This window comes from Cyrtonyx montezumae, unplaced genomic scaffold (genome assembly GCF_038088225.1).
Source record: "Cyrtonyx montezumae isolate F1298 unplaced genomic scaffold, pur_monq_1.0 scaffold_25, whole genome shotgun sequence".
Classification (NCBI taxonomy): domain Eukaryota; kingdom Metazoa; phylum Chordata; class Aves; order Galliformes; family Odontophoridae; genus Cyrtonyx; species Cyrtonyx montezumae.
The window spans coordinates 1899577-1916363 of record NW_027071992.1 but is presented as its reverse complement, the minus strand read 5'-3'; the positions used below and the strand labels follow the sequence as shown (position 1 = coordinate 1916363).

Genomic DNA, 16787 nt, shown 5'->3' with positions numbered 1-16787 from the left:
ACCTAATGTACCTATGAACCTATGAATCAGAGATTGCCAGTTTCTTGTACACTGACTTTTATCTGATGGTTCAGTTAAGCCCCTCTTGGGTGTTAACATGAGAGTTTTTGGTGACCTGACAGCTCACATGGGGAACTAGAATTTGGAGCCATGCTAGGAATGTTTTTGGTGATTTTCCTTGCTGAGCCCTGTCGGGTGGGATATGTCTCAGAACCTATTTTGGATATGTATAATGTTAACAATCAGGGAAACAGAGATCTGTCACTTCCAGTTATGGCTCATCAGAGATGCAGCCTCTGCTTCTGACATTCAATAGTTACTAGGCTGTAAGTTATCCAGTGGGAGGGACTTGCTGGCATGATAATGGCATACTCAGAGTGAATTAAAGAGGCTTTATAGTTCCCGCAGTGCTCAGTGGGATGATACAAATTCATTTGTTACCTGTGAATATAAAATTAATTTGTTTACCTTTCTAGGAGTCTAATTCAGTTCCTTGACACAAATGAAATAATCCAGTTCTCATCTTGTGATGTAGGCTAATGATTCTTTTCAAAACACAGTGAGCAGCTATTCTGTCTTGGAAGGAATTCTGGATTCTTCGAAGACTGGTTGATGGTGTTAGTTATGAAGTGCAGGTCTGTTCAGCCTTGTTTGTTCTGACTTCTTCATGTGTAAGTTGAGATCCTTCTGGTGCTGACGTGAGTGTAGCTTCAGCGCTGTGGTGTCTGCAGTGTAAGTGCACACTGCTCTAATGATTTGCTACAGGGTGTGTCTTTTGGAGAGATAAGTGTAAAACCTCTTTAAACTGATTGCTAACTGGCAATTTCTTAATGTTCAAATAGAAGTTTTGTGAGATTTAAGTTTGAAACAAAAGGAATAACAAGTGACTGGAATAAAAAGCATTTTCACATGCAGAAGACATATGAAAATTAGTATGTTGGAGATAAAGATGAGATGGACTTGACTGATGGGCTGAGGAGTGGTAAGGAGGTGTGGGTATTTCTGTACAAAGATGTACAGTGAATTAAATGGGAGGTTAAAGCCAAAAAAAGAAGGTAATGTAAGAACACTGGTAAGAAGCATTACAGGGAGAGTTACTAAAGTGCAGAAACCCTATTTTGCAACAAAAATTCATTAGGGACAAATGAAAACTGTCTCATACTAAGCTGGGAGGATAAGTTTTTTTGTTTTTTTTTTATAGTGAAAAAGTTGCCGAGAGATCTGTTCATCAAAATTATGACTAGTATTGATTATTTCTCTCAAAGATGATCTGAAGAACATTAGTTACGTTTAACTTCATCTAAAAATATTCATTTTGTAATATTATCTTTGTTTGCCATGTAATTGCTGATTATCTCAGTGGAAGCACTTAATGAAATGGTTCTATGACCTGATTGTCTTTCTGTTCCTATTCAGGTTCCAAAATCCACATCTCTCTAAGTTGAAAAATACATCAGCTTTGCCCCTGTTGCTACATACTCTGAAATACAGCAGTCAGAAGTTTGACACAGTTATGATGAGACTTGATAGAGGACACGAAATCTCACTGAATATCAAATTAGGAACTGAATTTAGAAAAGCTTGCATAGTCAGTATTAAATTATTGGTGTGCATTTTTCCAGTAACAACTGTATTTGCCTACCCACAGAGCTTCAGCAGCATGCAGTAGCTGGTGGCACTGGATAAAAGGCTTTTCTCCCAGGTTCAGTCTTTAAAAAATACCTGAATTTATGAAAGTGGTATCAATTTGATTTTTCATTTATTTTCTTTCTTTTAAAAATAAAGTTAACAGTACAGTATATATCTTCCAGATTCCAAGGGATCTTGTTTTGCTTTTCTTGCTTCTTTAGCCTATGAATCAAGTGACTCCGCATTCAATGACACTATACCAAAAATCCAAAAGAATTTTGTTGCTTTCTTCTTGCTCTAGAATATAAACCTTAATTTTATGTACTTTCTTCAGGATGTAGAAGTTTGCTGCTTCAGTGTCAAATGTGATTCACTGTGTTCTGCTTTGATCAGGACTTTGAGGGCATGTTTGCTTTGCTTGTTAGTTGGGCTGCACAAAGCAGTTGGTAGGCTAGCAATGGGGCTACTATTCTGGGGCTCCTATTACTGCTGTTTTGTAGTTTCACAGCCAGTGAGATGCCTAAACATAAGTGCTATTGAAATAGATTGGAAAAACGTGTGCTTGAAGAGGGACTTAATATTAAATCTATGCTGTGGAATATGCTCTTTACTATTATACATTTTGCCAAGAGCTATTGTCTGTAAGCAGGTATAGGCACTCTGAGTGCATAGTAATGCAGGTACAGTTTAAGACAGATCAGGTGGAAGCTTTATTATGATCACAGAGGGATAACATTTTGGCAGTATCTCCCCCTCTGTTTCTGTTCTCTGGCCAGTGATTGCAGCCACCCATATTATACACTGTTTCATAAGAAAAACAACCATTCACGTGTTAAGAAATCCAGTAGTCCATCCTTGTAAGGAAAGGACTCCAGGCAGTTACTGCGTGTTATTAACACCAGGTACCTGTCGATGGGAGGGATAGGCTTTGTAAGTAGCTTGCTAACAGAATCAAACAGTGGATGTGTGACACTGTGGGGAGTTGGCTCCTACCGGAGCATATAAGCACAGCGTGCTGTGTCATCTTAGCTCCCAAGAGTGGGACTTGGAAAAAATCACAGACTATTAACTTTTAGTTGAAAGGAATGTTCTGTTAATTAGGGTAAGCCTCACTAACCTGTTATGAAGTGGAAGCAAATACAGAAGAGGAGCTCTGCAGTTCATTTTGTTGTTTTTATGTTGTTCGTTTAATAGCAAGAGCCTCATTTTCTCAGGCATAGTAGTCCTAACTTGTATGATTGTGTGTGTTGATAATACATTTTACTGCTATCTTAGCTGTCTTGCAGTGCTTACTTGTAGGATATCCTCTGCTTTTCTTCACTCCCTTCTGTCCCTGGAGCACCTCAAGGTCTTCATCAGCATTTTGAGACTGGCACATACACAGTGTGTTGTTATTGTTGTTTTTGTTTGTTTGTTTGTTTTTTAACTGAATGGACTGTTTTAAAGGATTGTGTGTTCATAAAGATGCCATCCGCAGTAGTGGATGTGCCAAAATGTTATTAGATCATATTTCAAAACTCTTTTCTGCCCTGCTTTTTGAGATTACTTGCCTCCTGTGTCATACAGAAAGTTTTATTTATTGATACATACAAATTAAAGTAGACATATGGATTTGTTTATCTTTTCTAACTTCATTAAAGTCATCTGCTTGTTGGTGTCAAATTTACCTTATATGTATGCATATCCTATAAAGCTAGCATTTGCATCTGGTTGCTTACTTGTAAGGCATATCTCTTAGCTCATAGTAGAATATTGTGAAGTTTTTTTTTCTTAAAAGTCTGGGATTTTAAGATGTATGAATATAGTGCAATTATTCCACATCCTTTCTGAATAGCTCTGAAATTTAAACAATTTTTTTTAGATAGATAGGTAGTAGACTTCTGAGAATTCACTGAAAATAGAGGCAAGATCTGTGCAAAAAATCAGGGAGGTTTCAGGTGGAAGTTTCCTTTTTATTTTTTATTTTTTGAACCATGTGAGATAAAATTTGCTTTTATACAAATACTTTTAATCGTGTATTTTTACAGATACTAAGATATCTTGCTAAGGAAGAGTGGTTGTCATCACCAGCAACTTCTTACTAAATGTATCCTATGTTGAACTGAACAATAGACTGTCTCTTGAGGATGAAACAAAATAGTGCAGATGTAGACCTGAGTGAATATGAAGTCCTCTGCAACAATTCCATTGGAATGTCTTCTGCTTTGTCTTCTGCAGATCAATCTTGTTACCTATTTTTCATATTGATTTTCTAACATTCATAGAATTGTAGAATCTCCAAAGCTAGAAAAGACCTCCAAGATCACCCAGTCCAATTGTCTACCTACCACCATTATTTCCCCACTAAGTTGTGTCCTTCAGTTCAACATCTTAAATTTTCTTGAACACCTCCAGGGACAGGGACACCATTACCTCCCTGTGCAACCAGTTACAGTGCCTAACCACTATTTTGGAGAAGTTTTTCCTAATGTCCAACCTAAATCTCCTCTGGTGCAACTTGAGGCCATTCCCTCTCATCCTGTTGCTAGTTATGCAGGAGAAGAGGTCAAACCTCACCTCGCCACAACCTTTAAGGCAGTTGTAGAGACCTTTAAGGTCTCCCCTGAACTTCTTCCAGACTAAACAATCTCAGTTCCCTCAGTTGCTCCTTATAAGGCCTGTGCTCCAGACCCCTCACCAGCTTTGTTGCCCTTCTCAGAATGCGCTAAAGGGTCTCAATGTCTTTCTTGCAGTGAGGGGCCCAAAACTGATCACAGAACTTGAGGTGCAGCTCCACCAGTGCTGACTGTAGAGGGACGATTACCTCTCTGCTCCTGCTGCTAACACAATTTCTTTCAGAAGCGAGGATGCCATTGGCCTACTTGGCCACCTGGGCACATTGCTGGTTCATGTTCAGCCAAGTGTAAACCAAGACCTCCAGATCTGTTTCTTCTATGCACTGATTAGTAGTTAGCCACAGAATAAACTAAGATCACTATGACTAAAAATATATGCTTGTCTACTTTCACTAGAAGTAATACCACTGCTCTGGAATCTTTTCCTGTGAGATACTTTCGTACAAGCCCAACACAGAATCATTTCCAGTAGTAAACAACTGCTTGAAGTAACTTGCAGCATGTTGTGATTTCCCATTTATTGGGCTGCAGCTGCTAACTCAATTTTTCTAAAGCCAGCTCTGACTCAAAGTCCATTTAATATTACTGTCACCATTGTGCAGTGTAGTTTGACTAAGAAGGAGGACTGACTATACTTTTACTTAGTTATGAGCCCTTATGATATTATAAGTTGTTTCATCATTTCAGTAGGAGTTCTGCCATTGTCTGTTGAGTTGTTTGACATTTAAGGAATTTTAGAATGCCAGGGTTTGTATAAGTTTTTACTGCTTTCAAACTGATGTTTAATTTCATAGGAATTGTAATTATTTCAAAGCATGGTATATAGTTGTACTGTCTTTGAAATTTCCTTGCTCACGTGTAAGAGCAGAGTAAATGAGGAGAGATGGAACATGGGAGGAAGCACAGCATGCACAAAGGACCCTTGAGGGGGTGGGGCAGAAGTTTACAGGCTAGGGTTTGGACCTTTTCTGACTAAGAATAGGCAGTACTGAACATCAGAATGTCTATTGTAGATTTTAAAAATGAATAGTGTAAACAAAGCCTGCAACTTACGCTTGGAAAAGTAATGTATTAGTACTAACCAGAACTGATTAGGCCACCAGGCCAGACAGGTGTCTTGTGGATTACTGGCAAGACTTCTCTGTTCACCTGATACAGAAGGCAACTTTCATAGAAATGGAAATTTGAACACATACATAAACTATTTTCTTCTGACTTCCTATGGGTTATGACCATTAAGTACTTAATGGTGTTGAATTTCAAGCAAAAGCACTGCAGTTGATCAAAACTTCAGATCCTTAAAAATCTAACAGAATGCATTGTTGTTTCTGGCACAGTTAAAGGTATCGTTTCCTTAACCTTATGTGTTTAATGGAATGTTCTAGCCCATTTTTCTCAGCTCCTGACAAATTGCTGCTATTACTTGTGATGATACAGTAACACAGAAGTGGTCAAAGATATAATATTAAATGGGAACAAAACAGTTTAGAAAACAGTTTGAAGGCACAGCTCTGTGCTGTATTATGTTGTACTAAAATATACTGTATAAAGTAAGCCATTGAATGTTACATAGTTAAGTAGATATATCTGTATAGTAACTTCTATTGAATATGTAAAACTTTCTAAGCTTTTTAGGAACAATTTCCTAAGCTTTTACTGGTTGTGAGTAAACCTGCCTTAAACTCAGAGCCTAACAGAAAAAGCAGGCTTAAGAACATTAATGCATGTCAACGGTTTACGGGCAGGTTCGGCCCGGTTCTGTGACAATTGGTGGGGGGGACCCATGGACCCACGCCCCAGGAAAGGAGAAGGGGAAAAGGGAAAAGGGAAAAGGGAGATGGGCCTAGGAACAAAACAGTGACAACGATCTGAGGAGGAAAGCTAATTTACTAAATAGATATCAGAAAGTAAAATAACACAATGTAATGCAATATAATTGGAATTGAAGCTAATAAATCAAATAAAATGAGCAAGAGAGAGTGTCCGATAAACCGAAGGCCTTACGCTAACGCTGAAGGCGGACGGCAGCGAGCACCCACTGCTGAGTCCATCCCAAAGGAAAGAGAGTGTCCCGTGACCGCAGACAGTTTTTATCTTTCCCCCTGAGCGTAAACACTTAAAAATGCAAAGCATTGCACAGTCCTCTGGGGAATGGAGTTCTTCTTCTCTTCTGAGACAGGTATACGTGGAACTACTGATGATCCACGGAGCTGGAGCGTTAACGCTCTAACTCCAAATGCACTACATGATGATATGATGTGGAATTCCAATACCAGAATATCATAAAACCCTGACAGTGCAGCAGTAGATAAGCAACTGGTGGTATGGAAGATATCTCTATCTAGTTACTTGATTGTAGCTATCTTTTTCTTACTATTTCAAATCTTGTTTTAAGACATTGATTATATGTATAAAATATCAAAAGCAAAATCTCAAGAATACACTGAATATGTTTCAAGTACCTTATAATCTTAATTCTTACTTCAAGCTGGCAGTTGTTAGTTATGTTCAGATAAAGAGTCTGTATTAGAGCATTTTCCATACCACAAGAAGGCAAGCCTACTCAACACTGTCACCATAAGCTACTCTATATAGTATTTATCAGACTTCAGGTATTCACACTGCATTTTCTAACTAAATTTGTACTAAATTCTTTACTTTACTATTGCTTTGTATTGCCTTTAGAACTTACAGACAATGACTCATGAGAAACCACTAGTCGTATTTGGATGCCATAGCTGACAAACTAGATTTGAGGAGTCTTATGAGGAGCGGCTGAGGGAGCTGGGATTGTTTAGTCTGGAGAAGAGGAGGCTCAGAGGAGACCTTATTGCACTCTACCACTTCCTGAAGGGGGGTTGTGGTGAGGAGGGGGTGGGCCTCTTCTCCCTGATAAATAATGACAGGACGTGAGGGAATGGCCACAAGTTGCGCCAGGGAAGATTTAGATTAGATTTGAGGAAACATTTTTTTTCTGAAAGAGTGGTCAGGCACTGGAATGGCCTGCCTAGGGAGGTGGTTGAGGCACCATCCCTAGCGCTGTTCAAGAAGTGTTTAGATGAGGTGCTAAGGGATTTGATTTAGTAGTTGGGTAGGGATAGTGATAGGAGGATGGTTGGACTAGATGATCTTGTAGGTCCTTTCCAACCTAATGTATCTATGAACCTATGACTGTAGCTGCACATTTAAATCTCTTCTCTTACTAGGATGTCTCCTGAAGCAGCTTAGAGTAGAACAATCTTGCTTCCATTTTACAAACAAGCCAGGGAGAGTATTCTTTAAGGAACAGGAGAATTGTAACTTTGATATATTGTCATTTTGAAAAAGCAGTATGGTCTTCTTTTTTTTTAATCCCAAACCTGTGAATAATCAGCAAGCGTGCAATAGATCATGCAGAAGATTAATGCTTTCTGTGAGAAGGAGAAATTAGCTCGGGTGGTAGATAGTACAGGTGCTCAGAGCATCTGAGTGCTGGAATGTTGTCCTATTTTCTTTGGGTATACACAGTGTCATTTCCATCAGAGTCTCTTAGGACTAGAATCTGAGGGGTGACATCTTGCTGCATTTGCAACTTGCAGATGTGATGGCAAGGACTTCTAGGCACGTACTGTTGGACTTGTCTTGAAAATGATCTTCCAAAACAGGAAGTATGGATAATGCACACTGGAAACCCATAGTTAAGTTTTAATTTCCATATCAGGAAAATAGAAATGGCTGAGATGAGGAGTATAGATGTTCATTCTCACTGAGTTTTCATTACTTGGATACTTCAGGGGTCTTTTAGCTGAGCTGAGTAGAAGGATCTCATCATACTGGACTTGTTTATTCATCCTCTTTTATCCTGCTAGTTGGGAAAGATAGTTCTGTTTGAAGACTTGTAATTTTTACTGTACTTCAACACCTTAGAGATCCTAGAAAGTGTTATGTGAAGCTTTAAGTCTATTTAAGCTATAAGTCTATGTGTGTATATGTGGTGGGGACAAGAGTGATGTGAATCAAGACATTTCAACTTATTTAGTTTACTGTCATTTAGTATGCAGACAAATGATTAAACAAACATAGAAATCACTTAATCTGCCCTGAAGACACCTCTCTATCCCCTTCCTGGTCTCCCCAGACCTTTACTACAGATGTTGTACAGCTTCTTCTGTGCACAGAGTAGGGGTCAGTGTCTGGTGGCTTCTTTTCTCTTATTATCCCTGTTCTTTATGCTACTTCTCCACAAGCCAACATCAACCCAGAATCACCTACTCCTCTGTCATCCTTCTGTCCCTGCTTGGGTAGCTCCAGTTCCTGACTGGCTGACTACCAGTGTGCCTCTGCTTCTGTAGTTCCTCTCCTACTCTCTTCTTGCATGTCCACAAATTGGTTCCTGACCATCTCTTACACTTTGCAACACCTCTGTGACCGAAACTGTGTCAGCTTAGCCCAACATCAAGGGAATCTTTTTTATCATTTATTTATTTATTTATTTTTATTTTTAGCACTGTAGAACAGGTAGGATGTCATCTATTGCTATAGATAATCATACCTGCTTTTCTGTTTTTATAGCATATAAGCAAACAGAAACTCTGGCTTAAGAAGATGTAGATGTTATATCAATGTGAGCGTAGTTTAGGAGTCATGGTAAACAACATCATGGTAGTACGGTGGGATGGTGGTCTTTGGTACTTGGGTTGTTGAAGTCTGGAATTATCAGACACACAATCACATCAGTGAATGATACTAGAGTGATAAATTATTATATTTTTTAATGCCAATTACAGATTAGTGAGGAAAGTTCTTTCTAACCTTTTGTGCTAACTTTCACTTCATTTGTGAAAGCTTTAATTAATCTCAGATGTAGAAAAAGGGACTCATAGGTACTTATATTCATTAATATGTTTTTGTTTGTTTTTTTTCTTTTTGTGAAAAGGCAATGTTAAGATGTCAAAATGGAAAGAGTGTTTGAAAGCACAGTTTATCCAACTGTTATGGTTTTATGATTTTTGTTGTGTTGACAAAAATCATAAAACCATAACACCAACTATTAGGATGTGGACCTGTCTCCTAAGTCTAGACTAATGCAGATTACATATCAACAAACAGAGGCATGTATGCACTGTGTATTGCATTTACCATGAGAAAAAGGAGACTCTTCACTTAAATAAGTAGTATTACTTCAACTGAGTTAATTTAAACCTCCAAACTGGTAGGACCTCGTGTCATGTTTTGCTAACAGAAAAACAGAAAGTCTCATAGTAAGGATTGGTTAGTTGAAGTTGTAATTACTGTGTTTGTTTTACATATTAACTTACATTCATGTCTGAATGTCTTAGCAAATCTAAAATTAAAGTAGCTCTGCAGTGTGTTGCAGCATAGAAGTACAAATGATGTAACTCTACTGCAGCTTTGAAGGGCTATACTGGCAAATCAGTGACGGATTCTTTAACAGACTTCATCCTGCGTAGGTAAGGTAACTTCCATTTGTGTTAAGATGTAATTGGTACGAATGTTCATCAAGTGTCAAAACATGTTTTAGAGGCATCTGAAGTTTGGCATCCTTTTTGAAAAAACTCCTAATTAGAGCAGTGATCTGGTAAAATTATGATTTATCTAATTGGTTTGTATTTATTATGCCATGGATTTTAGCAGTGTCTACTGCTCTGTCATCGCAGTTTTTAGACAGCAAACCTCTAGCTTCAGTCAGAACGTGGAAATGCTTTGTAACTTGTTTATCAGAAGCCATAAAATAGCCCATGTAAGATTGTGAGGCATATGCTGGACACACATGCCTTGCAAAGTGCTCTGGTTTGTGTTTGAGAAACACTGCTAATCATTTGTCCATGATATGCAGGCTATCTAATCAAACAGAAGAGATGTTGCTAGGGCTATGGAAGCTCTTTGTGCTGGCAGTGCAGGAGAGCATCATCTTAGGGCTGATCAGATGGACTTCTACTGGCACTCCTAACTGCTTTAGTTGTATAGTTTTCACCTAGCTTGTACATAGCAAAGTCTTAGCTTTTGAATGTTTCAGTTGCACGAGATTTGGTACTGTGATAGAACTGGATAGCAGCTCTGATCAAAAGTATATTCATTAACCACACATCTACAGTTTAGATTCAGCTTTTCTTTTGTCTTTTTAGTTAATGTAGTTAGGGCCATTATTTTCTCTTTCTAATACCAGTCTTCATCCAGATAATTCCAGATAGCTTCTAAGATTTTTTTTTTGTGTGTTGTTGAGCTCTTAAACTGTCTCAGTGTTAAATAACTGGTTGCATTATGGTAATAGGCATTAGATTACATTTGGGTGTGCTTAACTGGGAGGTAAGTGAAAGATGCTTTTATATAATATTGAAATCGAGAATGAAATTTTAAGTACGATGAAGTTATTCAAGGCATTCAAAAGAGCAATTAATGTAAAGATTATATTGAAGCAGTAGTGCTATAAAAGTCACTTCTATGTAGTTTTTGTGTTTGTACAAGGGATCAGGATCATGAATAATCAGGAATACTGCTAGCCAACCTTACATAACTGGGTGACAGAAGGAGAGTGTTAGTTGTTATTAAGTATACTGTGACATCTGTATGGAGAACTAAAACATACATTCATCCCTCTGGACTGCATGTCTTCTCCTTTAGCTTTCGTTGGAACAATACTGTCTTTGGTTTGTTTTGTATTCCTCAGATAATTTCTTCTTACATTTAGCATAGGAGAACACCACATCTTCTGGCAGATGGGCTTCAAGTAGCCTTACCTCTCAGCTGAGGAATACAGTTCTGCTACTGGAGGCAGCTGCTTCTGAGTGCTGTCACTGCCAACCAGCTGAAGTCTTACTGAGGTTTCACATGTACTGATTTATAGTGAGGCCAGATTGAAACTGTTTGATTGTGATTACTCCAAGACCTGTTTTTTTTTGTTTTGTTTTTTGTTTGTTTGTTTTGTTTTGTTGGTTTTTTTTTTTTTTGTTTTGTTTTTTTTTTTGCTTTTATTTTTGGCAGAAAAATGTGTTAAGAGCTTAACCTCTTACTTAAAGGGAGATGAGGGCGGGGATGAAGGATATGTTTATTATCATCCTAGAAACAGGAATAAGAAAAGTAATGCAAATGCCTACAAAGTTAAACCCAAATTGAAATGCTCATTGTCCATTTCTTTTGGATTTGATGAAGCATTCTCAGAACAATCTATTTGTCAGTAAAGTGTAACTAAGTTTAAAGTAACATCCATGTTAGTAAATCTAAAGTATTTTTTTATTTTGTGCAATACTATGTAGAAACACAAAATGGTTTAGTTCAGAAGGTAAAGATCACCTACATCCAATGAAGCTTATAAGAAAGATGGAAAGAGATCTTTTACGTGTGTCTGTATTGATAGGAAAGCTGTAATGGTTTTTACTAAAAGAGGGTAGACTTAAAGTAGATGTTAGGAAAAAATTCTTTGCTCAGAGGATGGTGAGGTGCTGGCACTAGCTGCACAGAGAAGCTGTGGATACCCCATCCTTGGAGGCACTCAAGGTCAGGTCGGAGGGGACCTTGGGCAGCCTGAGTTGGTGGGTGGCAATGCAGCCCACAGCAGGAGATTGGAACTGTGGCTTGGCTTTCCTGATCCTGTTCCTAAATGTCTTGGTTTGTATCCCTATATTCTTTCCAGGCCCTGTGTCTTGATAATGATCGTGAGGGAAAATCATAAATTTTGAAGTAGTCTTCTGTTTTTCCTGGCGTTATTTGATTTGCTAAGCAGTTAACTTTGAACAGTTTATGTTGTATGTATTTAGTGTTGCTGTGAAAACATTTAGGTGTGAAACTTGAAAAAGTGAGGGCTTCACAATGATTATGATGTTCTTAAGCTTAATTAATGTTTTAGGGTAATTGTATTTAATTAGCCAGTTCAGTTTCAGGTTATAACCTGAGACTGAAAAATTGGAGTATTGAAAAGCTTTTTAGAAGATGGGTGTTCAAAGTTGCATGAATCCTGCAACATACAGTGATTGAGAAGTTACACGTGTATTAACAGCAGCTTAAAGTGATGGGTGGAAGGTAGTGGGTGAAGAGTAATGGGACAGGGCTGACTGTTGAGAGAAATCAGCTTTCATCTTACTCTACAGTTAAGTGCTGATTTTTGCTTTTGAAGGCTTGCATTTTCTTGTATATTAATGCAGTTCATTTCCTGAACGCAGCAGCACATGATATTTTTTTCCTAAGAACTTTAAGTAAAGTGAAATGTGTGCATCCTACTTGGCACAAATGGTAGATAACTTGTGTATAACGATATTACATCCCAGTCATGTTCATATCTTTAACATTCTGTCCTTCAGGGAACAACCTATCTTCAGCACCCGAGCTCATGTCTTCCAGATTGACCCAAACACTAAGAAGAACTGGGTTCCCACCAGCAAGCATGCTGTTACTGTGTCCTATTTCTACGACAGCACAAGAAATGTCTACAGAATAATCAGTTTGGATGGCTCAAAGGTAAGTTTTATCTTAGAGAAAACTTTCATGCTTGACTTTCTATTACTTCATTCATTCATCTTCGAGACTGATGTCCTGTATGTATTTTCTTAGATGCTCTTGTCAGGATCTGAGTAAGAGATTAGTGATATGTTAAAATGGTTATATGGTTTTATTAGATGTCTTAAGTGTTCTTTGGAAAATACCATTTTCCTTCTGTTGATATAGACTTTGATAAATCTGTTGCTAAATATAAGTGATGACCTATTAATACTGAGCAGTCAAAAGGCATTTCCTTTGTGGTGTTCCAAAAACTACAAATAGTGCTCCAATAAATTGTTTCTCTCTCGGTATCCAATGATATATCTAAGTCATTGGTTTCATCGTTATGAAAGACATCTGTTCAGGGTCTGTAATCACTCAGTAAATCCTTCTTTGTTACTTAATCTTCCAGTTTTTTCAGTACAGCATGTGGTGATTCCATCTTAAAGCTCTCCATAGTAAGCAGTTAGCAAAAGTCATTTGGGTTGGGTTTGAGATAAGGGTTGTGTTTTGTTTTTTTCATTTTTCTATGTTACTTAAGGTAATGTGTTGAACTGAAACTTTGAGATAGTAATTAGAAGTCTTGGGGAAAACACCCGACTGTTTTTTAAGTTCTATCCCAAGTGTGTATAAAAGCAGTAGTTTTGCAAACAACTTGTCAGCAATCTCATAAATAAGAAAAATCAAGTTTTAGAAAATGTCATCAAAAGCTGTAATCTTTTCAAGATACTTTCAGCTACAACTTCTGTAGATATGCACATTCACAATGGCTGGAACTGAAGCATTTCGTTGAAGTACAACAGTATTCATGGAGGTTTCTTCATTGAAATCTGAAAACCATTATTGTGCATTTTTAAGGTCTTGAGTATTGCTATTTTGGTTGAGGAAAACAGTGTTCTGTCGTACAGAAGCATTAGGAATTTTTTTGTCCAAGATCTCTTTATGTTACTCCTTAAGGTGACCACAACTCTGGTATTGAAGCTTACCAATATTTTTCAAATTTTGTCTTTATTGTCTTCCCTTCCCAGCCTTCCTTCAGATTGCTTCTATCAGATAATTGGGATACCTTTTTCATGACTATTTATAAAAGACTTTTGGATCTTAACTTGGTGTTTGCATAAAATCAATGCTGATAGTTGTAATCTATAGCACTCAAACTGATCTGCAGTTTACAAAATCCTTCTTCCAATACAGAGTTCTGTTGACTGTCTAAAGCCACAATTCTTGCAGTATGCCTGCTGGGTTACATTGTCAAGCTGTTGTTCATCTATCTATGCGCTCTTTTGTCTACTGCAGCTCTTCCTTCATATTGACAGTAGTATTGACAAGGTATATTGATAATCCAGTCTGTAATTTTATTTATTTCTTTAAATGCTGCAATCTTAGTAATATTTTTATCTTTTTATCTGACTAAGATCTAGGATCTAACATGATTAAGATGCATTGTTTTAGGGATCACTACACTTCTCTGAAACACACAGTTGAATACCAGGAGGACTGCCGAAAGAACTTTATGATGTTTTCAGTGTAATGCTTATGTTTTTAATTATAGCCGTATCTTTTCTTAACACATCTGCACATATGTCTGGTATGTATGAAGGACTAAATGTAAACTAAAAGCATTTGTGAATTCAGAGTGCATCCAAATTACATCTTTGCTATATTGCCTACAGCTGGATTAACACTAGTGATTTTTGAGCTTACAATGCCTCATGTGGTCTAATGGTCACACAGAGGAGTTACATAGGCAGAAAAAATTGTGCAAATTAGTTTGCTTTTTGAAACTAAAATAATCTTTATTCCATTTTATTTTTTAACAAGTTTTATGTTGAAAATGTCTGGAATGTATATGTTATCAGTTGATAAAAATGCTTGTCATACTATGCTGGTTTTGCAGCTCTCATCCCTCGAGGAATAGATAGATGATCCTACTAGGTTTTCTTGAAAGCCACATTGCTGTTGAGGTGTATAGTACCTTATGGGTTTGGAGAGAATGAAGAGCACATGGCTGCTTAGTTATGGTGGGTTAGGTTGTGATTTGGTAAGTGATAGCTGCTGAGCAGTCTTTCCACCTGGACTACAAAAAGGGAAGTCTGAGAGAGTGAGGTTTGAGTCGGTGCTATTTCTGCCATCCATGCGCCTTTCTACTCTTTAGATACTTTCCATTCCCTTAGTGCTCACCCATGGAGCAAGACTTCACCATCTACTCTCTGCAGGCCTGAGGGAAAATAAGCATGCTACAGACTGCTTATACAGCCAGCCAGCCAGCTATAAGCTGGATGTTTATTATCAGAGGATAGAGATATCTTCTCTGCTAGCCATTTTCAGTGACTATTTTTAAATAAAAAAATTATTTTTCTTTCTCATTTTTCTTGATTAGTAACTGGAACAATTCTTCAATTTTTTTTTGTTTATTTTCTTAGAGTATCTTGAAAACTAGAGTTTTGGTGCTGGTTTGTATGGAAAAACCACAAACAAGCCTCATAATGTTTGTAGATCCCATTCCCCAACCCCATCTGTTTCATTTGGTTTCCCAAGTAAAATTGAACTGCTATACCCAAAGACTGAACATCACTGCATTGTTCTTCTTTAAAACAGGACACGATCTTTTATGGCATGATCTCCACTCACTTCTGAGAAATCCTACCATGCATTTCAGATACACCTGAATTTGCTTGTGGAGAACTTTGATGCATTTTGGTTTTTGGGTTTTTTTTCCTTATTCCGTATCACTTGGTTTGTGAGCCAGATGCAGCTGTAGACTGCTCTCTTTACTCCTTCTAGAGGCTCAAATAAATGTGTTGTATAAACTGGGTGATGGAGCAGCCAAGCACAACTCATCCTTCCTCAAACAGCTTTATCCTTCTCAAAATGGTGTGAACTTCCATTGGTTTTAGTTTGTAAATTTCTCTTATATAAAAGTAGACAGCTGGACAAGTCATTGTGTTAATGGTTCTTGTGGATGTAGTATTTAGGTAGTTAAACTGCTATTTTATGAGATTATTCCAGCTATATATGTTATTCACTTTTTAAGTCCATTCACTTGTGTTCCGCCTCTGTGTAATGTTTTCTGAAGCTGCTGTATCCTCATAAAACACCTTGTGCAGGAATTGATGCATTTCCCTCTTAATTTATTTCTGATAAATGTTCTAGGATCATAATGTGTTCACTGAACAGGACATATTTTGTACTCACAGTATCTGAATCTCTATCACCCATCTCAGAGAGATCCTGTTGTACATAATCTGGTAGAATTATAACCTGACTGTGAGTAAATGCTTTTTATGCAACTTCCTCATACAATGGTAAAAATCAAGAGGAAGCCTGAAAAATAAAATCTCTTATGCAATGCAACGTGACAACATCAAGAAGCTGTTGCTAAGGCTTTCAGTTCACATTAATTATATATTCACTTCATTTCTTGTGTCTTTTTTCTAGCAGGTGATGGAAGGAAGCTTCCATTATTTCTCCAGTAACACTGCATATGGATTTATTTATTACCGTAATCCCTCTGTCTTTTCCTCAGTCTCTGGTAGCCACTAAGAAAGGAAAATTAGTGGTTCTTTAAGTACCAGTGCATGCTCTGATATTATTTTCACTGTTGCAAAATGGGAAAAAGTACAGTAATTTGCATCCATCTAAAACAAAAGACAACTTTGGAAAAGAGTGATTTTTGCTTGTAGATTTCATAAGCCAGGCAAATAATATTTTTGCTTTGAGTCAGTCATCAGTGATCTTTGCATTTTAATGACTTGTCAAATATACTAATCATATGTTAAAATAATAATGCTAAATACCAGTTGTAAATAAGTCCCAGAAGCCCAGGTCTTAAGTGATCTTCCTTTGAAGAAGTTCAAAGATTCTCTGTGTCTTAATTATTATTATTTCCATCATCTTTAGCACAATCTAAAATCATATTTGACTGCTGCTGTTTTTCTTGCAGGTGTTGGGCTTGCAGTCAGGAAAATGAAGAGCCTAGTAAGACACATGCTCTATTTTCTCATAGCTAAACTCATCTGAAAGGAAAACATGAAAGCTATTTTATTATTCCAACTAAATCTGAAGATAACA

General features: G+C 37.4%; 2 protein-coding genes across 3 annotated transcripts in view; both read left to right on the top strand.

Annotated features, from left to right (window-relative positions):
- Positions 1-16787, top strand: part of SERINC5 (serine incorporator 5) — a 510096-nt gene that overhangs the window by 290676 nt on the left and 202633 nt on the right. The window lies entirely within an intron of this gene.
- HOMER1 (homer scaffold protein 1) overlaps positions 1-16787 on the top strand; it is a 90436-nt gene that overhangs the window by 8578 nt on the left and 65071 nt on the right. Inside the window, exon 2 of one of the 2 annotated variants that reach the window (XM_065739822.1) lies at positions 12539-12695. In XM_065739822.1, the coding sequence (XP_065595894.1) occupies positions 12539-12695 (157 nt within the window). Of the gene's footprint in view, positions 1-12418; positions 12696-16787 lie in introns of those variants that run through there. The other variant, XM_065739821.1, reaches the window with a different exon arrangement.